The following is a 27,705-nucleotide window of genomic DNA, read 5'->3' on the forward strand; positions in this document are numbered from 1 at the left end:
GCAGGGTTTTCTCCAAATATTTGTTTTAATTTTTAAATGCCCTCAATTTCATTGTATAAAGTTCGGGCAATCTTTTTATTTGGCAGAAAATATAACATTTATATATGAATGCTTGTTTTTTCTCTCTTAATGTTTGGGAAGTGTTCCAATTGATTGAAGCTAAACATTGTATTGCTCTAATATAAAATGAAACAAAATCTCTCAATAAATTATTCGTTGAAGTTATTATCGTGTATTTAGAAATATCTCTTTATAACACACAATTTCAAATATAAGGATTTAAATTAAAGCAACATTCAGATTCGTAAATATGATGTTAAAATGATTACGATGGAAGCTTGTGAAATGAATTTAAAATTGTGTAATAAATATTACAATTGAGTATTTTTTAATTTGTTAAATAATTATTCATGCGGTAATAATTATTCAGACAAGATGACTTCAATTAAATTGATTATGGCAGAAATTATTCATTTTTGGTGACCAAAAAATACGGAACGAGTGTCTAATCGTGGCTTGGAAAGTTACAATATCCAAGGTTCATAAATCGGAAATAAAGGGTAACACGCGGGCAAAAATGTTACAATTGTGTGATCTTAATAAGATAAATACCAAGGGTTGTTTATGTAATAGATAAAATTCAAAGTAGAAGAATATTCTGAATCAGAATATATGAAGCCATCTTGACAATTAAAAAAAAAAAATTGAATGCAACAACTCAACAATTATAATTTTTTTTAAATAAAATTTTAAAATGTATATTTAAAATTTTTAATAATAAAATATATTTTAATTTACAATATTTATTTACTTTTAAAAGCAATATTTTGCACCATCTTTATTATTGATTACAAAGTAATAAGAGGTGATTTGACTTTTTTTTTATAACGAAATAAAACCCTACAGCCAGCCCTGGTTTATCTACTTTAAATTGAAGAATGCTTAAAATTTATACATGTTGAGGGAATTCAATTTTATACATTAATTAATTAATAATAATAATACTCTAAAAATTAACCCTCGTTTTATCTGGTAACAGTATGAAGTATGTTGTTTTTTTGTTTGTGCATTGTACAAATTACATAACAAATTAATGTATTTAATCAACCATATCTATATTCAACTTGTAGTAAACGTACGGATAATACTCTGCTTGGCCAAAACCTAAGCCGGGAATATCAACACTCTGAAACATCAAATATAATTACATTAGTTAATAATAATAATACATAAGAGGAATACCGCAAATCGGTCCCTAGCACCTATATCAAGGGATTCTTTGTGCCCTCCTAACGAATAACTTATCACCCGAAAGCGGGACGTCTCTTAGCGAGATGCTATTCTAAGCAGATTAAGCTATAAAGCTATAAAGCAGATTAAGCTATAGGATTCTTAGTTAATAACAATAAGCTATAGGTTACATTAGTTAATAATAATAAAATATGATTACTAATTAATCAAAGAGGAAGGTACTTAAAATTGGCGTCATTGTTGAGTATCGCAATAGAAATTACATAGAAAACTCTTGTTTTGCAAGAAAGAGACGGGTAACAATCTTTGAATGCTTATAGCTTCTTCGTTTTTAATAAATTTTAATTTAACTTTTAAATTTTGTTATGGTATCAGGTCTATTGTTATATTTTTATTGGTAATGTGATAAGTTCGATATCAGTTATCTATCAAATTCGTTCGGAAAATATTAATAAAGAATGCTATTTGGTCATATTGATGCGTTTACTGGTAAAAAATAAGTTACATTTTGAATACTTACATCGTGATGACCGGAACCTTGAAGAGCGCTGCTATCTAAATGTCCATACAATTGGCTTAAAACATCTCGTAATTTCTTTTGACTTTTTTTATTAGGATGAATAAGAATTGCTTGGAAATTTACGGGTAAACCATAACTAAAAATTATAATAAGTATTTAAAAATAATTTTAAATAATCAAATCAATATTAGTTAATTAACACTAACCGAAGTACTGATTCTACAAAGACACGTAAAGCTTTTACATGGACCCAAGCACAAAAGCATTCACTAAAGTTCACTTTTAACCATCTAACTAATGGACCCTAAAAATAAAATAAAAATTATTTGGTTATTGGAAAAAAAAATTTTTTTTAAATGTAGTTATTTTTCATATTCATAGCTGGAGTTTTTCGGCCAATATCGTATCGTATCGGATATCGTACTGAAATACCTTTCATATACATGATCAAAATATTTCAGTTAGTAAGTCTAGCTAAAAGTTTGTTAACAATCACAAAGTGATTCCAAGGTCGAAGTCTTGGAGTATGATAATAGTGGGAGTTAATTTGTTCTGATCAGTTAAGAGGATATCTAGATATTCTTGACAATTAGTATCTAGTATTTAGATATTTTGAATAGAAAGTTTGGAAATATTACAAACTATATGGGTTCGTATACTAAAGCTTTTAATACAAAGCTGTAACGATGGATTTATTCTTACTTTGAATTTTTTTAATAGAAGAGGTAAAATAAAAGACATAGTTTATGCTTTTGTTTCAACTCTTACAAAAATATCGATATAAAAGTAGATTGCAATGCTATGAAAATAAAAAATAAAATTTCAATCAAATAAATTTCTTACAAATTGCTTTTTTTTGTCCGTGACAAGTTTTGTAATTTCGTTTTTACCAGCTGCCAACTCTTCTTCATTATAAGTAAAATCTCGTACAATAAATTTCTTTTCTCTAGCATGTTGTTTAAATTCATCAACAACTTTTTTAAATAAGGATACTGTAAATAATCCATAATCATGATCTTGAGATATGAGTGTAGATGATCTAGGCACAATCATATCAGTTATCTTTTCGTATGTTGCTTCCCAATCATGGAATAATTGTCTACAAAAATTTATCATTTTATTAAAACATTTAAAAATATTGTTAAAGAATTTTATTTAATCTTACTTGGGAACTATAACTAAGAGGGTGGTTAAATATTCTGAATCTAGAATAAAATACTCTTTTTTTACCAAATCAGCCAAATTTCTTGTTAACAAACTTCCTCTGGAACAGGAAAAAATACATACATTAAAACTAAGCACTAAATATTAATATTATTAATGAATTTTTAATTGTAGCTGGCTGGCATAAGTCATAATAGCATTATCAATAAAGCTTATCTTACGGTTTCCTTATCGCGCAGGAAAAGGAAAAAATACCGTTTTCGAAATTTTATGGACAATTATTGGGTCAAACCTGGCGGAAATTAATTTTGGTGCATATATTTAGAAAGTCTTTTCTCTTTGCAAAATAAAAATGTTCTTTGTGAATCTTTAACAGCAGGACTATGTTAGAAATAAGTCATAAGATTTTTTTCGTGCTTTTTTTGCTCTTCGTGCTTTTTGTATTTGAAAATTTAGATACTGCAACTCGTACTAGAATTCAAAGAAAATTAAAGCTATTTTTTAATTTGATTTCTCTGCCCAATATTTTGTAACCAGTTGTTGTTGCTGATTGGGGAGTTAAAATAAATGGCCTAAAATGAGTAAATCGGAATTTTTCTTACATGATAGATAGTGCAGGGTATATGCACATGCAATATTCTATCAACCAGGACTAGTAGGTATAGACACTCTGAACTGCAGTAGTACACTTTATAGAATATGGGAATGAAAAATTCCAAAGAGAACTAACGAGAAATAAAAAAGGGTTTTCTGAGGGAGCATGCCTTAAAGATATCGATGGCTATTAGCAAAAGATGAAGGAGGGAAAGGTTACACAAAATAAAATCTTAAAAGTAATCAATCCAAAAGTAAGTGGATCTATCGGATGATAGAACAAGGAATGGTTAGTCGTCAGACGTAGAAGAAAATTTAGTAATGACTATTGAGGGTGTGAGGATAAACGCAAAAAATTAGGGAAAATTGAACGGAATTTTCAAGGAAAATCAGTGCTCATCTAGACCCTGACGTCACAGGGATTGAATTGTATATTTACTTAATTATGAATTGCGACACTATTTGCTAATAATTTTGAGATTTCTAAAATGAGTTTCATCTTTGTGTAGATATTTGACTTGGATTTAAATGAAGTAATCTGAATGAATAAATTGAATGTGTTGTCTTGATACATACGTTTGTTTCTTTTCTAAACTTTGTAAATTTCCTTTCAAATTATTATATGCCGTTGATTTTGTTTTTAAATCAGCATCAATTTGTCCAACTTGTTTACTTATAATATCAGCAATATTTCTTAATGATTGTTTTATTGGATATTTGGCCATATCCCATTGGAATCGTGTTATATATGTGGGTAAATCACCTGTTCCACAACAGATAAATAATTATCATTGAATGTTATACATTATTATTATTAATTTATTACATTTTAATTATAAATTTATCAATTAGCAAGCATATTTATATTACGTGGATAAAAAAAACACCTAAAGCAAATTAATGATTCTTTTTTTTTTTGAATGTACACATAATTTATTAAACGACTTCATTTATCGAGTATCTATTTTATATATTACAAATATGTATTAATAATGAAGCTGAAGTAAGACCAGATCTTGGTGGAGTGTGTTGTTTGAACTGTTTATAAAAATGTCCAACGACAACGGAGATATGTTCTTCCTCCGAGAGTGTTTAAACGGTGTATTTTTAAACAAAGCCGCTTCAAGTTAAAAAATATGCGATAAAAAATAAAAAATCTCAAACAAAAATTGTTGTTAACGACTTCCATTTTATTACAATGATACATACAAATGTGTCTCTGTAACTTTAGTAACATTTTTGACATTAAAACATTGTAGAAGAGAGTAAGCCTGCGTTGTCATTAGGCGTTTTTATAAAGAGCCCAAATAACACATTCCACCATTTTTCATTAAAACTTCGACGTTTAATAAAAAATTCTAGGGGGTTTTGTTTAGTTAGCTAGACTATATAATTTATAAGACCCCTCGACTTATTAAATTATTTTTTATAGAATATTTAAAAGAATATCTAAGACAAATAAACAAGAAGCGTTTGACCGACTCTAAAAGCCAATGCCGTCAGGGACCCATTTTAAAATTAATTTTCTACAATGTATTAATTTTAATATTTTGACTTCAGATTCTTAAGGTGTAAACCACGCCAATTCGTTGCTAAAGGATTCCACATAAAATACGAGAAATTTTATCTGTTGTTATTTTTGGTTTGGAAAAAATATAAAAAGTAAGAAATTAACAATATATTCTATAATAAATTGTTAATTTATTATTATCGATAATATATTGTGTTTAAAGTCGATAGATATTTAGCCCTAAACCTTAAAGTAAGTTACCCTCACTACCAAAAAAATGAAAGCGTAGGAGAGCTAATTAATCTTATATCTTTTGTTTTAGACTTTGGAATCTGTTTTATTGTTTTTTTATATACTCTTTTTTCTGTGATTTCTTTCTGTTAAGTAGAACGATAATTTTAATTGACTCTGGGGTTTATATATTTCGTAAAATCCTGACTTATCTATAATGCATTGAAAATAAACATAAGTAAAATAGTTAAGTAATCATTAAGTCATATCCCGTGTATTAGTTATAATATAACATTTAAAACCCTAAAAAATACATACAGACAACTTAAAATCATTCTCTTCTTGAATTAGATTCGAGATAACTGTGTTATTTCAATCGTTATAATACACTGTTGAACATATTTAAAGAAAAACTTAAAAAACAACATTTTTCTCTGTATCAGAAAGTCTGCCTGGGAAAGAAGGCTCGAATAAAGGATTCTGCAATGTAAGCTAATTAGAAAACTTAAAAATTTTCATTTTTTATAACGTAAAAACAAAAATAAAATTGCTTACAAAAAAGTATAACGAATAAAAATTTTAACAACTTTGGGCGTAATAATTTTTTAGGTAGAAAAATTTTTTAAATTGCGTATTCTCCCCTCTTGTTTAATGACGCATTCTTGGCATGGTTCTAACTAAATTGTCAATGACTTTATGAGGCATCTTATCCCATTCTTCCAATAACGCAATTTTTAACCTTATTTTTTAGTCGGTATTAATTCGGGACGTAAATGTTAGTTCAAAAACAATAAAACGAAGCTCACACAGCTGCAAAAGGTCCAATCAAGCACCACGACCCAAAGTCATCGTGGTGCTCGAACTATATTTGCCCCGCAATCATCGCGAAAACCGTCCCGACAGACAACGATTAATTTCCACAGACGAATCAAGATTTTGCCTCGTGTACTTTTCACAGATTAGTCAAGATTTGGGTTATGCCCAGATGATGCACGAGTGAAGGTATGGAAAAGACTCGATGAAAAATATTCACAGTGCTACATCATCGGTGTTTGTATATAATGTAAGTCGAGCAACTCGTTGACTTCTAGAATGTATTATAGATGCAAGAGGGGAGGATACTGGTAAATCAATTATGGTATGGGCCGATATTTGTAAATAATATAAGTCGAGCAACTCGATGACTTTTAGAATGCATCATAAATGCAAGATACGCTTTATTTTTATTTGTTTTTCCGTAATAAAAAATGAAAATTTTGAAGTGATCTAATTATCAATCATTGCAGAATCCTTTATTCGAGAGTACAGTAATTTCTTTCAGGTTTTTTCCAAGTAGACTTTCTGAAACAGAGAAAAATATCGTTTTTAAATATGTTCAGCAGTGCAGTTAATCAATGAATAACGATCCAATCTATACAGTATTAGAATAATATGCATTTTAAATGACAGAAATACGGATCATGTAAAAATTAATGTCATAATTATATAAATACATACTCGATATACATACAATTACAAAATTATTATATAATCGAAATAATGATTCTATAAATTAATAATAATATTGAATTAAGAATTGTAATAAACAAATACAAATATACGAAGAAAATGAATACAATTAGGTATAAATTAATGTATTTTAAACATTGAATACAAATCATAATAAAAATTCACATTGAATAATCATCAAAAAAAACAACATTTTGTGGTTACAATAATTACATTTGGAGTATATAGATTTGGAATTAAATAAAAAAAAAAGTAAATGTTGATCAAAATTCAATTAAAGGGTTTTTTTTTTCAATAAAGTACACAATTAATAATTAAATATTTTAAATATTACGTTATAATGGTATGTATTGTACGTTGTTGTGCTTGTGTGTAAGTTTTTAATTTATTAAAACATATCAAATCAAATAAATATGTGTTTACAGATTGATTCAAAATGTAGCGGTTGCTGCTTACTAAACATAAATTAAAATTATTATTAAATAGCCAATAAATTAATATACTGCATATAATCATATGATATTTCCAGTCATGTGATTAGTGTGGCGTCAAATTTAAAAAATCGCCAATTTGTAGCCAAGGTTTGCGCAATGGGAATTTTTAAATACATATATATAAAATGTATTGAAAAATGACGTTTGCACAACCTTTGGTGACAAGTTGACTATTTTGTCAGTTTGACGCCATACAAAAAGCATGAAAAGTAGATATAAACAAGAAAAAGGAAGCGATCATTTTATTATCGCCTACTTTTGTATTTATACTCATCAACATCATATGTCCTTAAACTCAGTATATATTTGTAAATGAAAAAAATTAATAATTTATCACTGGAAATTATAAAAACTAATATAAAAATAGTTGTAGACTTTAATTGATACACTTGAATTTAATTAAAATATAATTGGATATTTAACTAATAAATTGTTTATTAGTGTGGTTCAACAAAGCTATTTAATGAACAGAAAATTAATTGAAGCAACATTGTTTTTTATCGCTGTACCTAATTCATGAGTTGTATTCTTAGTAGACAAGAATACGCTTTACCCGTAGTATAAATGTTAAAAAATTCGTGAGTAACAGACCTCCGTCGCTAAAGTCATATTTCCCTTCAACATTTAATGTTTCTTACTATTAAATTGGTTTTTATTGAAATGGGATTATTTAATTTATCAAAAACATGAAATGTCTTCAAACTAAACTTCTTTAAAAATAGAATTTTGTGGTATGAAAAGAGGGGTTGAGAGACTGAGAAGTGTCTACCCCTTAAATGTACACCCTTCGCACCAATACAACTTACATACTAATTTTGAATCATCTAGCTTAGATCGGAAAGTCTGTGGGGAGTCTAAAGCCTTAAAAACATAAAAACCACGACTAAATCCTTGATTTTGTGTTATAAAAAAGGGGAGAATGGAATGGGAAGTTGGTACCAACAAAAGCACCATTAACTGCATCTTTAACATTAACTGAACCTACATACTGACTTTTAACTCTTAAGCACAATATAGAGAGGTTGTACAGCATGGCCATAAAAATCTCTAAACAGTTGGTTTTCCCTCTGAAAATACCTTCCCCCCCTCAATTGAGGAAATTTATCACCGTTTTAATAATATCAATCCGTCTTATATACAAGACTACATGCGCAATTTAAGATCATTTGAAATAAACAGAAACAAATCCTCAAAACCTCATAAATCGTGTTTTAAGGATCATAAAACGAAACAGTGCTATATTTTCGAGGAAAATATGACTAAATCATTGTTAAATGAGATGAAATTCGATGTGCAGTGTTTTATTCAAGACGAATTGATTTTATATCCGTATTAGTATATGAATCCGAAATTTTATGCGGTTACTTTAATTAAAAATGATGTTCTATATAATAGGAGAAAACGTCATTAAAAAAATGTTTTCTTTAGATATGACGTGGTAAAAGGAAAGTGGAAAAAAACATTAATCATACAAATTTACTATTTGCAAAAATTAGAAACTGCTAACAAACAAAAAAAACTTGTAGTGGGAAATATCAATGTAGTTTAGTTTTGGTACAAGTTTGTTCGAACAGTTAAAGAAAATTAAGCAAAATATTAAAAAATATTTTAAAAAATAGATAAGTATCAGTTTTGAAAATTTTTCGTGAATATTCCTCACAATTAATTGTATGGAGACCAAATGCAATGAAATATAGGTTATAAATATCACATGAACCTCACTTTGTGAGGTAAAGCGCTCTAAAGATCCGCGGGGGTTCAAATTCAAATAATAATTGCCTTGAATAGCTACTTAATTGTCGCCATATGTAAAGCGATAAGTTTTACAATTTTTTTAGTGTAGGTCATCAGTACGTTGCTTAGTATACCCCAGGCTGGACGGCAATAATAATGACAGAAATCGTATTATACAGTAATAACATTTAATCGTATTAACATTTAGCCTTTTTGCATGCACTCAGCCGTTACTTAGAATAAAAGTATATAAAAAAATCTTGCACTGATCGATTAGCTAGATTGAAAAATTTACAATGTTAGTACACACTTACATGAATATATTTAATTCATAATCAATCTTGCATCGAAATCGATCAGCAATTTTAATATGATTATAAACAAATATAATAATATAGATATCGTTCGATGTGAGAACCAGAAAGATTACGTTCAACCAATTCGCCTGCTAAGATTCGTTTTTTTCTTCAAAAAACCAATCTTTACATCAGCTTTTTCAATATTTAAATAGCTTTAACAATATTCTTATTTATATAAGAACAGGAAATATTTATATTTGGTTTAATTTTCGTCGACAATTCAGATATACCTGCATTGCTACCGAGAAGAAAATAATTAATTCATTTCTCTTCGGCAGATTTGTGTTACTATAGAGAGCTTTATCTCACAAATGGGAACAGTGACGAGAAATGCCTCCGCACTCATACAGCTTTATTCAGCATATGTAATGCGATAATTATTGTATTCCGCTGATGGCTCAAATCCAGTTAAATACCCAATTAAAATTGATTTGTTCATAAAATAAATCTACAAGTATTTGGTGTGTTCGTGATCAAGTATTAAAAATGTAAGTTCCAGTAATAAATTTCATCTAAGATCTTTCAAAATTTATAACCAAAAATGAACATTTAAAATACTCAATCTACAGTGTCATCGTTTGCTACAAAAAATATAACAACTAAATGTATGTAAAATAAAAATATAATAGTTTGCAACTAAACAGACGAATAAAGAAATTTGCATAAGGGTAAATAACAACTGAAAGCAATGGCCGTCGGCACATCAATTATCTATTTTGCTTGTGACAAAAGCTAGCTCTGGCTAAAAAGTGCAAACATCACTTAAAATCAAAAATGTACGGTTTATTTAGAAAAATAAAAATAGAAAAAGCCAACACAGGCGTGTGTGCCATGACAGAGCAGACAGCAGCACACTGACCTGGGGCCATAATTGGACAGTAATTTTCAGAAGTGGGTAACATTTCATTAGATTCAATATCATCAGAATCACCACCACTGGTGTGTGGCTCATGTGATGAACGAGAGCGCGATTTATGAGTAGCATGTTCAGAGGGCGACTCATGTCCCCCACTGCAACAGCTAATTGGTGATGAGGCAACCGACGCCGCACTACACTCCGAATGGCTGTTGTACTGTGAATGTGAATGTGATCGTAATGGACATGGCGCTTCGTCAGTTGAACAACTGCAGCGTCGGATTGTTGTCGTTACATTTAAATCTTCAACGCCCTCGTCTGACTCATCTACTGAGCAATCTGGTGAACACCACTTTTTTTATTCTTACTATACTTTTATATAAAATTATAATTTTAATAATAAATATATTTCTACTTCTTTTTATTTAATTGAATGTACAACTTAAAAGTAAAAGCTTTAGTTTTCTAGGAGCTGAGCTAATTCTCCAATCAAATTTAAATTATAATTTTATTAAAAAAGCTACTGAAATAAAATAAATAAATAAATAGCGTTTGTGTTATGGTAACTCACTTTTGTTCTTTTTTTCTATTTCAATTCAATTTATTTTTACAATATACTTTAGGCTTTTTATTAGGCGCATGCATTCTTACTTAATACAAGGTTCAATATCAATCATTGATATCAATATTTGGAACACTCACTTAGTTAGAATGAAAAGAAAATAACAAAGTCAAAGAAAATCAAAATACACCCACATATCAAAAATTGGTTCATTAAATTTTTTGGATATTTATGGAGGTTAGTAAAATTTGATTGGTTCTTCGACCATCAAGTTTATTAAAAAGTTAAAATAATGAATTTCGGATAACTTTGTTTGCTGTTGATGAAATTTACAAACTGTTCCTGCTTAAATATTAGACTGTAAATACTGTTAAAAGGCTTATCCCTGCCTGTGTTAGAATTGCAACATTTTATTATTACTTTAAATAATAAGTTAGTAGAAAAATATATAAATTCAAGTGTTTTGTAAATCATTTCTAATGCAGCATCAATGAGTGTGGGAGAGTAAATATACATTGAGCAATGTGTATAAGACACTATCAGATGTCTGCTTGCACGCTTGGAAATAATAGCAGCACAATTATAAAAACACAAGCATGCGAGGAGAGATCTAACAATATCTTTCTTATACACATTGCTTAATATATATGTACTCTATCACACTCATTGATGTTGTATTTTAAATTATTTACAAAACATTTTGTATACTTCTCTATTCAACGAAAAATTAAAATATTTAAATTGCAACAACTCTATAGCTAACGTTAATAGTAAATCTGTAATCCTTGAAACGGTTTATTCATTTTTCAATAATGCTCGGAAATGTATTATCCAAATTGTTCTTCTTTTTTTACAATTAATTCAAATTTTTATTTAATTAAATTATTTTCCGTAAGTATCGAATAATTTTAGAAATCAAATTTCTTGCTTTCCGAGTGTATAAATAGTGAGACAGTTATTAAGATTACTAATAAGTTTCTAGTACCAGCATTAAATCTCGCACTTTTCAAATTTTAATAAAGCTTTATGGTTTAAAAATGGTTGCATATGAAAAAACCATGAAAATCACGACTAATACTGGCATATGGATAGTAAAGTTGTAGCAATTAGCTAACTTTTGCATAAAACTCCTTTTATAAAATGATATTTCAAATCCTTTTTTAAGCATATGACACATGCTTGCTAAGTAAAAGGTACTGCATCATTCATCGGAAGTTGTTATAACTGAGCATAGTTTGAATGTCATTTTAAAGTTATTTTAAGTCTACAAAAAGTAACAAATTTTTATAAAATACATTAAGGTATATTTTTTAGGAAATGTTATCAATATTTATTCGTGTAGAACTCGAATATCAGCTGATACTTTTATCAGTATGGTTAACATATGCAATAGATTAAGGAAATTAAAATAAACTGCTCACTTTTTGCTAAAACCTGGTAGAATGTGTTTCTTAGGTGTCAAATATATTTCGTAAACCATGAGTTAGTTCCGAAAAGGTTTCTATTTGTACAATAAATTTTTAACTAAATGAAGTGGCCCATGTAAAAGTTAAAAAATTAATAAATAGGCAACTTGTATTACGTAAATGTAAAAGTGTTTGTCAAATAATATAAAAACTATTATACATGTATAACATATACGTATAACAACTTGTCTATTTATTAATTTTTTAAGTCAACTTTTACATGGAACGTTTCATTTAATTAACAATTTATTGATTATTAACAATTAGAAACATTTTCGCAATTAACTCATAGTTAACGAATTATATTTGACCCCTAAAAATCCAACAGATTTTAACAAAAAGTGATCGTATTTTTTCATTTTCCTTAATTAACCGATTTTTTTAACATCTTTACTGTACTAATAGCTAATTTATTGAAAACAGCATAGTACACAATTAATTAAACAGGTATATTTGAATAAATTTAAAAAAAAGTAGGAATATGAAAAATACACACAAATTATTTGAATCGCCTGGTTACGAGAAGTTCAATGTTCGAACTCAAAACAGTTGTTTGTATTTTTTCATATATCTATTATCTGTTCCATTACGTAATCTCTTACTTTTAAAATTCAAACAAACAAAGGCACAAATTCCATGCTGGTAAGAAGAAACTTTATACTAATCTATCAACCTGTTAATTTTTTTTCTACATAAAACCTGGAATTTTTTTTTTAATAATACCATAATTCAGAAATGGGAATTTTTTTTACTTGGGTCTGTAAATTACATTTTTGGATAAAGATTTAATATGCATCTAGTCTCCGTTTCAAATATTTATTAACAAGTAATACTTTTTTGAAAATTAAGTATTAATTACTATTTTAAACCATCTTCTTAAATCTGCCATTCGAATAATCTTCGGGACTATTTGTGAATTGAATTTCGAAGATTAGTTTCGGAATTTTGGTCTAAAGCAAAGATAATTAAACATTTAATGACAACGTTTTTAATTATGATATCTAAATCTATTGTGTTTCGTTTTCAAATATTATAGCGATATTAGTTATAACCATTACGAAATTATTTATTATCGAGCAATGTGAATAGAAGAATGCCATTGGGTACGTTTACTCGATAAAAGCACTTAGATCAAAAATTCGATCGCTCAATATGCTGACAAATTACAGATCATAAATCTATGTAGGTATAATTTAAATTTTCTATTGTCCTTATAATTTTAATGTCTAGTTATAAATTTTAACTTTAAAAACACAGGGACTATATATACAAGCTGCATTTCGATATCCTCGTTCATTTTATTTAAATACGCTGAAATGGATTTAATTTCGAAATTCTGGATGGCTTAGTAAGTCATAGTACTGCACATTAAGCATCAAGCAGTTTTTTCCGTGAGGGTGATCATTTGACTCTCAGCCCGAAGTAAGTAAATAGCTTATGTCCACATAATCCTTTTTTTGTCATATCTTGGCTCATTATACATAGTATCTTGTTATGGCTACCTATATTCCTACGTCAGATATATAACATTCATAATGACCGTACTTTCTAACTTGATCAGTAGAGCGGAATGTTGATTTTGCAAAAATTTGAAAGCTAAATTTTCGATTTCTAAATATGTCAATTATTATAATACAAACAATACATTTTTGTAACTTTAAATCAAGCATAATGAAATATATATAGTTTGCTTCCTAAGAACGATAATCGTATCTTGGCCGATAATTTCTCATCAATATTCAGTGGTCGGGTTTTGCTTCAAATTACTTTCATCGGTTCACATAGTTCAATAATAAATAATTTGTTTTTGATTATTATATTAATAAACAATCAAATATTTCCTGTTAATAAAAATTTGAAACTTGTAGCTTTTCAGTAAAAGAAAGTATAATTATCAATTTTTAAATTACAATGAACAGATTTTAAACATAAAAGTTTGAAAAATAAAATATTCACAAACAACTATGAATGTCATGTGAAATCATAAAAGATATTATGATATGAAACAAAGTGAAACGGAGAACATACAATTACAATCCAAAATGGATGGAATGACTAACTTAATTAACGATTTTATTTTTAGGATCTTTTGATTTTTTGAACTATTGAGAATTTTACACGCCAAATAAATTATTTCAAAAATTATTTTCACGTTAATTTTTATTTTTATTTTTGACAAATTAGCAATATTCTAAAAATTGTTTTCTTCTTAAGTGTAGTCTTTTTTACAAGGAACATTTGTTACGTTTAAACTTTTGTTGTATCTCGAACGGTTTACAAGATAGGTCCTACTCCTAATTTTTATTTTTAACTTTTTTAAGTAAGCTTTAAACAAGGTAGTCGAACAGTTTTTATGATTCATAGATTGACCCTGGATTCTGAGGTATAAATCTTACGGCCCCTCTTATGTAAGTAGTTTGATCATTAGGCTAAATATTTGTAAGAGATTAGAGATGAAAGCCGACGTGTAACTAAAGTTACTAGATTCTTAAACCACCGTATTCGTATAAAAGTTATTGAATTATTTCCTAACTTTCAAAAAATTTTTCTTAATACACACTATTTTGAATTTTCAAGGGTGAAGAAAAAATTATTTCGAAACCTTTTCCGCTATTTAGTTGTGGCTAGTTCAGGACGAAAATTTGGCAGTTTTTGATATACACGATTTTCGTGTCTCTAGTGTTTTAGAGCTGAAAGTAACATTAACCTGTTTGGCAAAATCTTTAAACCGTAAGCTAGTTCAAGAAAAAAAAAATATAGCCTAAAAATATTAACGTGTAAATAATTATTGAAATTTCTTGCTCATGTTAGTGTGTAAATAGACACTCTTTAAGTTTTAACTACATTTGTTAAACGTGCAAATATTAATTCGTAATATAAATAATAGTAGGTTTTAACTTCTTCCTAAAACAATATATTGTCTTAAACGTTTAATAGTAAGTACCATAATACACCAACAAATTTTAGAGAATTAACTAAAAATAATATTCTAAAAAAGTTTAAATGGAGATAAACTACAAAATAATACTGATTCAATGGAAGATATTTCTAATTTAGTATTACCCCAGAACAAAAATAATCTATCAAACCATTAAAGCATGCATTACCTATTTATTATTACTAATAAGGAAATTACTTGGGTATTTATTTTGAAAACATCTTTTATTACTAATGCATTCAATGTTCCCAGTCTCAATAGACACCATAGTAATTTATTTTCGAAATAAATATGGCATCAATTGGGTGTCAAATAGTATCAATCCAAATAACCCAATTATTTCGCAGGTTATTTAGCTTGCAACAGGTTTGGGAAAGTTTATTTCTGACAGAATTATCTCTCAACTAGGAATATTATTAAAATTTCTAAGCACAAAACCGTTAAAGTATTACAATTTTAAAAAATAAGGGAGAAAAAATGAGCAATTACAAGCTAATCGTATCTTTAGAGTTTAGAAATTGGGATTTAATAGTGAACAGATTTCTGCTAGGAAAACGACCAACTAAAATCGCTTCCTTTATTCTAAAACCATGAGCACCTGCTTTAAATGAATCTTCAGCCCTTGACCCATACATAAATAGATGAGGTTGGAGAAGGTGAGGAAAATTGGCTAGTATCTGGATTCCAGTCCTCACGAGACGATAATACAAGACCATGATTTTGAAGGCAAAATAATAAACCGGAGTAGGAGAATGCATTGGCAAAAATAGTCACGAAAAAGTAATTGCTCACAATAATTATTCTTCAACAGGGAAAGACCCGTAGTAAACTTGAATAATACACCTAATTCAAGAATTCTGTCAACAATTTCTTACTGAGAACAGTTCATACATCTTAAATATTTGTTTTTCAAAGTCGTCACAGAAGAAAGCCTTCTATTTTTGGGAAACAGTTGTCGTTATAATCAAATTTAGGTCCAAGTACCCTGATCACTGCTTATTTTTATTAATCACTCGATAGCTATAATAAAAGATTTTAACTCAAAATTTTGTTTTATTTAATACAAACTTTTCCGTAAATTGGTTGCAGTTTTTCAGTGACATTTGTCAATGTCGATTTAGAAAATCGCTATACCGCAAGATTTTTTCATTGATGATTCCATTCAAACGTTTTTTGTGTGTGTGCTAAAATAGACAATTGATTTCGTTTCTTAATCAAATATAATCAATAATGTGAACTATAGGAGTGATCAGAGCACGCAAGTACATCCCATGTTTAAACTCCACTCAAAAGAATATTTTAAACCGTTGTATATTTATTTATCATCAATTATTCAAGATCGAACATAATTTTTTATATTCAACAAATAAACTTTTGAACACCCAAAAACATCCCCCATATATAGGGTGTACAGAAAAAATAGTGAAAAAATAAAAGTGTTATATAGTCAACAAAATAAGAGAAAGAACGTCCTCCAGAATGCTTTGTTATTGAGATAAGATTCTAGAAATAATGAAAAAATTATTTATTAATCAAATTCGGATCAACCATATCAAAATATAAAGAAAAGTTAAAATGAACCAAGATACGACACGGCTTTATTCGCTTATCACCCGATTTATGTAACATTAGAATCAATTATATTAGAATTTTCTCTAAAAACAATTTATCCTTTTCCGTCAAATTTCATTTCCTTTTGCTTTCAGATATGACAATAAAAATTTGAACGATCGAATATTGTAGTTTGTAGTGACAATAATGCGAACTTTACCAAACTAAATACTGTTCGATCCTGGTTCATACTATCTTTTTATATTTTGGTTTAATATTGGCTGCGTTTCAGGGATACAAACGTAAATTATAAGCTAGGTCATGTTCAGTTTATTAGCTTTGACAGTTACTTAAATGTGTCTATTCTTTCAAACATTAACTTTCTTTTTCTTATTCTGTTTTATCACCTGCTAATTTTTTTCTATTTTTCCTCAAGTCCCATATTTTTTGCTAGAAATATTAAGTGCAAAATAATTTTTTTTAATTAAAAAAGCGCTTAATTTAAATTTTCAGTTAGCCAATCCTTTTTTGAGTAATAATTACACAATGAAAAAAATTAAGATAAAAGAGAAACAAAATAGTGAGTGAGTTTTCCACAACGGACGAATAATTTAGCGTGCACAACAGCCAGCTAGCGTACGATGGGTGCCAACAGCCAAATTTAGACGAAGACTTAGAAGAAATAGGAATTGTAACAATACAAGTGGAAATTGTTAGATCGCTTATATTATTTGGCAAAATCGTAATGTGTTGGATTAAAACTAGAGCCACACGACCATCGAATTAAACATGCATTGTTTACAACGATAACACGCTTTTTCTTAAATAAAAAGTATAATCTGGAAAAATCGCTGCATGTATTCCTTAAAAAAATTTATATCCTTTTTAGAAATCACCGTGGGTTGAAGTTCGCGTAGCCTTTTTCGGGACTATTATTTAAAATATAACATTCCCTGTACCTGTGTCTGCATATTATATCAATTATAAAAATATAGCTCTAAAATATTGTGTCGCTTAAACACTTATGTAATAGGCCTTTGTTCTAAAATTTTTTTATCAAAAACAATTTTTGGATAACATCAAAAACTACGAAAATATGAAGGATTTAAATGTAAAAATAGCTTGCGTCTGCAATGGAAACTACATATCAAAAGTCGTTTTGCAAGAAAAAGATAGAAAAAAATTATTTAATTTCTTATATCTTTCATGTTTATCAATCAATTTAATTTTTATTTCAGATCCTGTAATCTATTCTCGCACATTTTCAAATTTTAACGAAAGATATATAGAAATTGACATCAGAGAAAAAAAGACCTATTTTTGAGCCGGACAATGAACACCACGTTCTTCCAATGCCTATTATTTCTGGACCAAATGATTTTTGGATAAATTTTAAACATGCACACGAAATTAAAAATTGTTTGTGTCCCGTGAAAGATAACGCCCCATTAACGAAAATTTTCGCCGAGGAAACGTTGTTAAGCTAAGCATACTAATAAATTATAAATTAAATCACATATTTATCTAAAAAATTCAAAGGCAAAATGCTTGAAAATTTGGTACCCCTTTCAAAATAATTGTTATTAGACTTTCATATATGAATCTTTGGGTAACTTTAATCCAAACAGCGACGATTTTTATTGTAAGCGATCTAAGCAAAAATAAAGAACACAACATTCAATTGATACAAAGAACAAGATGGATGCAAAAATATCATTAAAGTTGAATGTCGAATAAACAGTCTACAACAAATGTTATTATCAACGTTCTACGATTCATCTACGATCTACAAGAAAAATTTAAACTCAATTGATTTTTATATATCATTCATTAATCAAACTATATCAATTATTCAGCTAGCTCTAGCATAAGTGAATGTGTAATTTGTTAATTTGTTGTTTTAATTTGTGTTTTGTTTTTTTAATTTTTTTTAAATGGTGCTTTTGTTTTTTTGTTTTTTTTTAATATAAATAAATTGAAAATATAGTCCAATCTGTGGAATATAAATATAAATAAAAGGTCATTAATTCAAACCTTAAATGTCGATAAATTATCTTTTTGCAGAAAAAATAGCATCTTTTTAGGGAATGGCTATTGTTGAAGAAACATGACATCGTTTAAAACTTTGCCTTATATTTCCGTTCTTTTAATTTTAATTTTTTTTTTTGCTATAAAGAAGGTTGTTTGTCGCTGAATGTATTCTCATAAATAAGACCATAATGAATTCGCTAAATGGTTCTGTTTATTTGCAACCGATGTTTAAAATTCAAAAATAACTTTATTGCCATACTATTAAATAAACAACTGATACCTAGATTTTTAAAATTTTGACAAGTAAGGGCTAAGAGAAACGCAAGGACATCCTGATAATGTTAGCAAGATCGGTTTGCTAAAAGATATCCGTATAATCTTAACAAGATCGGTTTGTAACTTTTCGAGTTATTAACGATCTACTAATATTCGTTGAAGCTAATATTTCCAGAATAAATTTCACAGAATTTCAAAATCTTAGCTATTATTTCTTATTATATTTGTGCGGTACAGATGAGTACAGGTGAGAATATGAATATCACAATCATTGGTGTCCCCCTGCACCAGCAAATATGAACGGCGTTGGTGATTACTAACCATGTTTCCTGGTGAGTCATTTCACCCGAAAAATTTCAGCAGGCTTGTGGTCTATAGCTGCAAGTAAACAGAAGCATTTAGCGACTTCGGTCTATAAAGGACTGAATAACAAAAACTATACCAGAACAGCAGATATAAGACGAAATGTTAGAAGTCTATACTTCTTCTTCTTAGAAAAAGACGCCTCATTTTTCGCCTGCAAGTACCTTAATTTTCTACCAGAATTTTACTTAGATAATTTACCAACATTCAAAATATGAAACGATCTTTTAATTTTAATCAATTTTAAGTTCTACAGACTAAACTAATACGTCATGCTCTCATAATCGAATTGTTTATTTCTTAAAAAATGTATCCTCTTTCTGGGTTCACATTCGCTTCAGAGTAAGTGGTATAAAATTCTTAATGATATTTTCTTAAACTTAATATTCTTAGACTCAGTTAGTCACTTATTGGAAGATTTGAAAAGTTAATGAATATTTCAACCCGATCAATTTTGTTAGAACAATCCTTAGAGTAAATTTTTATTTCAAACAACTTTAGGTAGTTTTTAGCGATATGAATGGATTCAAAGCTGAAGCCTCAAGAAAAGTTCAAAGGAATATCATTTTTCTGGTACTATATTTCTGAGTGAATGCATAATTATTCTGTACGACTAAGAATATCTTAAACGTTAATATATTTCACAAACTAACAATTTTTTTAGAATGTTCGAATTTATGGATGACATTTACATCAAGTTGATGGACACGTTCTATCTAAATATTTACATCAATCGATGGTTTAATCATATTAGTTAATGTCGGGTATCAATGGGGGACTTAGACGCTTTCTCAACTTAATTTTAACATCATTTAAACAGAATTCATAAAAATATTGGATTTTTTATTACGTTATTTGATCTTATATTACACAACGCGTATAGCAAAGAATGTAGTATTATAAAAATGAATGTCTTAAAACTTAGCCCTTCTTAGCGAACATAAATCATTAAAGGAATATCACTTGAAATCAGCTTTCTAGAAAGGCTTCAGTTCAGTTAGATTTATTATTTTATACAAATAAGACTATTTTAAGCGAATGTATTTCAATAAAAGAATATCTTTTTGACAGAAAGAACAATTTTACTAAAAGAGCATGACAAACATCTTACATAATTCGAGAAAATAATATCACTGTCAGTTTATAATATAAATAATAGAAACAAAAATTGTAAACTTAAGGAAGAATTTAAATAATGATTAGCAGAAAAGTAGTTAATTTAATAGCTAATCAAATTGCAGGAAAGGTAACACATTAAAATTCTTGAAATCCGATTGGTTATAAAATTTACTGCTTTTCTATAATCATCATGTTAATTCACCCTAAAATATTGAGTTCTGAGAACTGTGGAAACTAAACTTTTTCCCGTTGTCATTAATCAGTAGATAGAAAAGTCAAAGATTGTTATTTACATAGGAGTCATAAATTACCTTTACATTTATTCAAAACCAAGGAATACAAAGTAGGATCTGCCGAAACGGATATTATTTAACGAAGCTGCGAAGAATGCTATATTTTTGTACAGCATAGCATTTGCTCCATTACAATTTATAAATGATACTGCATGTAAAGCACACACTATCAGCATCGTTTTTTTGAAAGCTGATAGTTACAATCCCGAGCTACAATCTTTAAAACAATTAATTGATCAAATAGTCATTATCCATTGCGACAGATCTTTGTCTGTGTTCCTTGAAGGTATTTCTAAACTCAGAACTCAATTTTTTTGAATTTATACATTTTTAAATAAGATTGATATTTCAATAAGCATATTTATTACAGCTGAAATTTTTTTGATATCTTTTTTTGCTTTTTCTAAACCCCATATATTTAAAAACATTAATATTACTTCTTGAATGTAACCTAACTATTTCAAGAATTATTTTGTCTGAAGTAATTTTAGAAATAAAAATGTTAAATGAAAATTTAACATTTGAATTTAATATTTAAATTGTTATTAATATTTGAGAGTGCATTTACATTTTCAAGGTCGATTTTTAATTTTATCTTATCACATCTTCATGACGAATTGTGAAAATTTATTTATTTTTGTTACATGAAATTTTGTACTTAGCCATTTTCATAGAAAATTGACATTAAGGTAGTTCGACCGTTATAGTTAAGTCCATAAAAACATTTTTTTATATTTTTAATTCATAGTTTACACCGTTATAACAGAGTAAAAAATATAAATATTGTTTAAAAATGCTGTATATAAGTGTAAAAAAAATATTTAAAATACAGTATAATATTTGAGCTATTTAACGCAGTTTTTTGGCGCTCTCTGTTGATGACGTAAAAGTACGTGAACTGTCAAATCTTGACAGTTCAATGTATAATTTACACTTTAAAAAAATGAATTTGCAACATAGAATTTACACACATTATTATTAAGTTTTCTAATAAAAAGACGTAGAATAGTATAATTTAATTGAAATACCATATAAAACGTAAGTAATTAATATCATACAGTATGTCAACAAATTTGACAAGCCCGTACTTTGATGTTACGTTCGTATAAAAATTTGAATATCCGTTTTAGAAATTTTTAAATGCCCTCACTGAATTTGTACTTTTATTAATTATTTTTAAGTAATTAAACAGATATTAATTACTAAAATAATGGTTTAGTTGAAATGTGAAAAGTCATTAAAGTTACGGAAGAAAAATATTTTAACCAAATTTAAATTTCATGAATATTCCCTATTACTAAAGATATTTATTTCGTAAAAACAATATTTTCAGATCAAACTAGTGCGAACTCCATAATCCTAGTTTCAAAACTATCAAAATACTCATGTTTGGTTTATTTCAAATTCTCCAGAATTTTCCATTAAAAAAATTCAAAAGTCAAACTTAGTTTATGTGGAATTTCTATTAATCTGTATTGATTTTACAGCGTATCAAATGTTAATTAATAGGCTTTTGAGATATTAGCCCAAATTTTTATCAAATTAAATTGATCAATTTTAAATTTTTTAGTCATAAAAAGATTTTTTAGTTATAAAATGTAAATACACTCTTTTTAATAATTGAATAAAAAACATCAAACAATTACTTCAAACATAAAAGCAACATCGGATTGAGATTTTAAATGAACATAAAGCTATAAAAATTAAAAAAATAAAAAGCTTAGCGGGTAGTAATTTAATTTTTTTATAATTTAAATTATAACCACAGAACTATATTTAAAAAAAAATTATCTAAATAAAAATTTAGTCTACAATATCTTCTATGATATTGTTAGTATTTGTCAAATCAATGATTTTACTTCTTCACCTTCACTTAGAAAACCTACACCTTTAAAAAGAAAATCGAGTTTGATAGTATTTCAGAATAAAAATTTCTCTACAATATAATATTATAAATCAAAAATATTTTAAAATTTGAATTTTTTGGGTATGTAGCAATAATAGTAGGACTTAAAATAATTAATGTAAAATGCAAATAAATTTTTAGTCTAAAGTTCTAGCTTAATCTATCAATTTTAATTCATATTCTTCGTACAATTTCACCACCCACCGGTATATTTCGTATCTATGAATCTATTCTAAAATATTCTGAAACATTTCGAGGCTTCTCGCAAGAAATCAATGTATTAAGAAGAAATTTTTCACCACACGCTTTATTCTAAAATATTCTGAAACATTTCGAGACTTCAAAAAAGAAACCACGTGTTAAGAAGAAATTGTACACCGCCTGCTGTCACCTATTTTAAGCAAAAATATTATATTCTTCCTTCACTTCAGATCGCTTCCACGATTTTATTTAAAAAAAAAGGAAAATTTTCATTTACTTCGCACAGATACTGTTATAAAACTTTCTTATTATCAGTCAGAATGCCAAGATCTTAAGTTTTATGTAAATTTGATTCTAAAACGGAGGCGATGACTTTTTGTGAAATTAAAGTAACTTATCTGTAGACCTTTTATCAACATAGTTTTTGATCTCTAATAATATATTGTAAAGAATATTATCAAATCCGGTTCAATTCTTAAGAACTAACCAAATTTTAACAGCTTGAATTCATCATTGATTCGACTTTTAAATATCAATATTCAAATATTGAAAAGCTAAACATAATAAAATAATGAGAATTACTAAAAATTTCATAAACAATTAAATAATATCAATATTTTCTGTGTCAAGGCTAAAACACAATAAAATTATTAATTTATAAAACATCTAAATGAAAATATAATTTTATTTTGATGGGGTGTGGAAAAATTTATTTACACAATTATTTATAGCGTGTAGCACTCAATTATTTACGAGTTCAATAATTCGATACACGAATTACTATATTTCAGCGCTTGTATTTTTAAAACTTAATTATATAAATTTCATTTCCATTAAACATAAAAATTTTATTCAATTATATTCATTTTTTTTAAATTTAATAAAATTATATTAAAAAAATAAATTTTTATTAACACTTACTATTATTAGCCATGAGATTTTCATGTAATTTATCACGTTGATCTTCCAAAACTTCACCCAGATACGTAGCAACTTTACGAGTTACCTGATCAACGAATGTGTCGAGTTTGCCTAAATCATCAGACAATCCTACTAACTGATCCAAAGTTCCGACCTAAATTTATAAAATTATAATTAATAAATCGATATAGTTAAAATATAAATATCAATTCTGCTTGAAAGTTTTATAATTTCGGAAACTATTAATGCCGATTGATAACAATCTTTTAATCAATGTGTATACTCGATTTCAAAACAAACACCAATCTACAAAAAATGCATATAATAAAAAAATTTAGGTATTTGTAAATTCATGCTTTTGTTTTGATACAGATTACGACTTTACAAAAGGAAAGTCGTTCGCATAGTGAAAGTTTTCTTAATAGATAGCGCTCTATTCACAGATGCATATCATCAACATATACATTTCAGCTCGATGAAACTATTTAGCGGTCTATACACTTTCAGTTTAACTGCCCAGATAACTGACCCAAAACAGAACGATAAACTGAACTGATAGCGTAGTCACACTCAAGTTTATATACCAGGTTAATAAGTCACAACAAATTATCCAAAATTTTTAAGAATGTGATTTTCTTTATTAAGTCATTCACAAAAATTAACAAGTTTTTATTTGAATAAATATTAAATTGTTATAAATAAAAACTTCTATGATCGCGCTATTGAACAAAATTTTGGAGAGCGTTTTCGAACAATTTTTATTATTAATATATTTTGCAAACATTTTTGAAGATTACAGTTAAAAATATTGGATCGTGTTATACAAAAAAAAAAAAGGCAGCCCATACATACAGTAAATTAATGGGTGATGGTAAAATGTCTTTTACTTAGTAATAAATGGAAGATTCAAAGATATGGCTTTAATCAATGGCATGCGACACAATATTTTGAGCACGCCACCGATCATAAAGTTTACTATGAAGTATTATATTACGATCGAACGCGAGTGGCTGTTTCCACCCTTGTTGAAACAGAAAGATTGACAAGCAATATAAGTAAAAATGCCAATAGCAAAAGTTTGTTAACATGGAATTCGTTATCAAACACATTTAACTGTTTAAAAAGCTAGCTCGTGCTATTTTACCCATATCCCCATCAACCTATGCCTGCGAGTCATTCTTTTCAGAGATGAATAACATTAAAGACTCGTTTAGAAACCGTTTGACAGATGACTCTAGTTCAGCAAGCATTCTGCTAAAAGTAACATCTTACAACCCTAATATAAGTTATTTGTCATCTAATCTTTCTAACTACAGAAGTCACAATAATGTTATTTTAAATTATGCGTATGACTGAGACATTGCTGTTTTTTTTAGGAGTTTTGAATTGATAATATGTATTACTATTATTTTCTCAATAACCACTCGTTAAACATTTCGTTAGAAAAAATGGCACGTTGATACATAAAGGTTCGCCAGGGATGAGGCAATAACATTTTCTATCCCGTGGATGAAAAAAATCATATTTATGTTTTGTAAGTTTGCTCTTTTTGGCATAACACCACACAATTAGACAAAAAATCGATCCAAGTCAAAAGAAAACAAAATAAGATTATGTTGATTTTTTATACCATAATAAAAGTTGTTTCCGATAATTAAAAGGGGGCACTGTAAAACGGTGAAAATCTTCAGTTGACTGCACAATAAAAAGTCAAAAATTTTGAGACAAATCAACTAATGAGTGTTTTCCAGTGGACTTTAGATCTATATTTAAATATGACTGCCTACAACTCATTCCACCGACTTTTGTTCAAAAGGCAAAACACCCTATGGAGAGTGAAAAAAATTTATTTGTTCTCTCCGCGGACGATTGGCAGATCTAAGTGAATCATGGTTAGTATGAATGATTTCAATTTCGACAAAAGTTTTTGTCAAAAAGTGTTTCTTATTTAAAACCGAAGAAAATGGAGTCATTGCAATATACCGAATATGAAATATACGTATAGTCCCCCGATACCGATGCGTCTAAAAAAATATATGGAATATTTGCCATTAAAGTGACGAAAAATATACTGTATCTTTTTTAAGCGCCCCGGTATCGACGGAGTGTATATATTTTAGATTCGCGGGCTGGTATCGGCGAATTGAAATCATTCTTTTACTATCCTGAGATTCCTTAAGACCACTGGACTGTTATATATTCGAGTTAGTTGATAATTATTAACATTTATCCACCAATGTCTGCATGAAAACAAATTACCTAATTTTTACCTTTCGTGGGATGTCCTGCTTTTCGTTAAAAAGTCGTTTAGATGACGCATATTTTAAATTATACTTGCAGTTCGTTGTGAAAAACACATGAACTTCTTTCCTGACACAGTTCCGGAACTGTATTTACCAAATTAAACTTGCATATATTTATATGTCTAATTGTATATCCTGTATTAAACATTATTACATCCTGTGTTAAACCACTGTTATTTAAGAAATTAGATTTAAAATAATTTTTAAAATTGTTTTCAACTCAAAATTAACTATATTAAATCTTTAAATGTAGGTAATTATTCCTGAAACATCTGATGTATTATACAAATAAGAGAAGCTGAATAAGTATCCATATTTCATAGCATTGAAACTATTCATCGTAATATCAAACTTTACGAATATTGACTATTAGTTCAAAAGCTACAATATAACTTAAATTTAGAGAATCCGACGAGAAAAACAATTAGTTAGTATAACTATAAAGTTTTACAATTAATCTAAAAATAGGCTTAATTGAGCTTTGTACTATAAAATAACTATATGTATTCTAAAAATTATAAATGTGATATTTAGAATTGAAAAACGGATACAATTTTTAAAAAGATTAAAATCAGTTTCAGCTTCTTTTAAATTTCAGTTGAGCAGATTATCTTAAACCCAATGAGTACTATGTTGCATTAAAAAAATGCTTGGAAGCCTTGAAATGCAAGGTTGTCAACAAATTTTCATACTGATTTATTATAAGAAAAATTGTGAAGTACCTTTAAATCAGGAATTGCGAATTTATAATTAACAGACAAATTATTTTGTTTGTTGGTAATATTGTTCATTGTTTCCCATGTTTGTTGACATGTTTTATCGCCTGGAGCTGAAATAAGCCAATATTCTGACATTGCGATACGTTCTTGAGGTGACGAAATGTATGTTTTTACTGCAAGAGGACGCCTACAAATTAAATTACCCATGAGAATATAATGAATATAGAATTTTCTTTTAAAAAACATTATTTTTTTGACACATTTTTTCATATTAATCATTAATAAGACAAAAGAAGTATTATTTTTATAATTTTGAATTCAGTCAGCTGTAATATAAGGTTTTTGTTTTTTACATTTTTGAATATGGGTTATTCGAATTATTCTAGATTTTGAGCTGATTTATATTTTAAAATAAGAAATTAATATTTGTGATTGTTTTAATGTTAAGATTTTACCTTATAAGTTTAGTTTTATTAGCTGTTCATCAAATTAATTATAATTAAAAGTTAAAACACTTAACACCACCCAAATTCACCATACCTTCTCACGTGATGACAGAATGCGCTCTATCATCAGTTTTGAGAACTTCACACGTGATTTATCGATCCATTTTTCAGTTCAATTAATATTGGGTAGATAGAGCTAAAAACAGTATTAAGGGTAATATACCGGGCTGTTTAAATTTTGACATTTTTATTTTGAATTTACTATTAATCTTTTCTTTAGAAATAATATACTTATGGAACCATTAACTCATAGCAACATGTACTTACTTTTTTTAAGTTATTTTTTATTTAAACATTGTTAATAAATATTTTATAAACATAAATTAAT

At 27.8% G+C, this 27,705-nt stretch overlaps 1 protein-coding gene across 1 annotated transcript; it reads right to left on the bottom strand.

Annotated features, from left to right (window-relative positions):
• Positions 1–835: 835 nt before the first annotated feature.
• On the bottom strand, positions 836–27,455 carry LOC123297334 (V-type proton ATPase subunit C). The gene is made up of 9 exons (XM_044878948.1): positions 27,327–27,455; positions 26,875–27,058; positions 23,850–24,003; positions 4,106–4,292; positions 2,937–3,035; positions 2,615–2,870; positions 1,978–2,075; positions 1,772–1,907; positions 836–1,186 (listed from the first exon to the last, which is right to left on the bottom strand). Exons 2-9 carry the CDS (start codon positions 27,004–27,006, stop codon positions 1,100–1,102), a joined length of 1,149 nt encoding a protein of 382 aa, XP_044734883.1. The 5' UTR covers positions 27,007–27,058; positions 27,327–27,455; the 3' UTR covers positions 836–1,099.
• Positions 27,456–27,705: the final 250 nt, after the last annotated feature.

This window comes from Chrysoperla carnea, chromosome 4 (genome assembly GCF_905475395.1).
Source record: "Chrysoperla carnea chromosome 4, inChrCarn1.1, whole genome shotgun sequence".
Lineage (NCBI taxonomy): Eukaryota > Metazoa > Arthropoda > Insecta > Neuroptera > Chrysopidae > Chrysoperla > Chrysoperla carnea.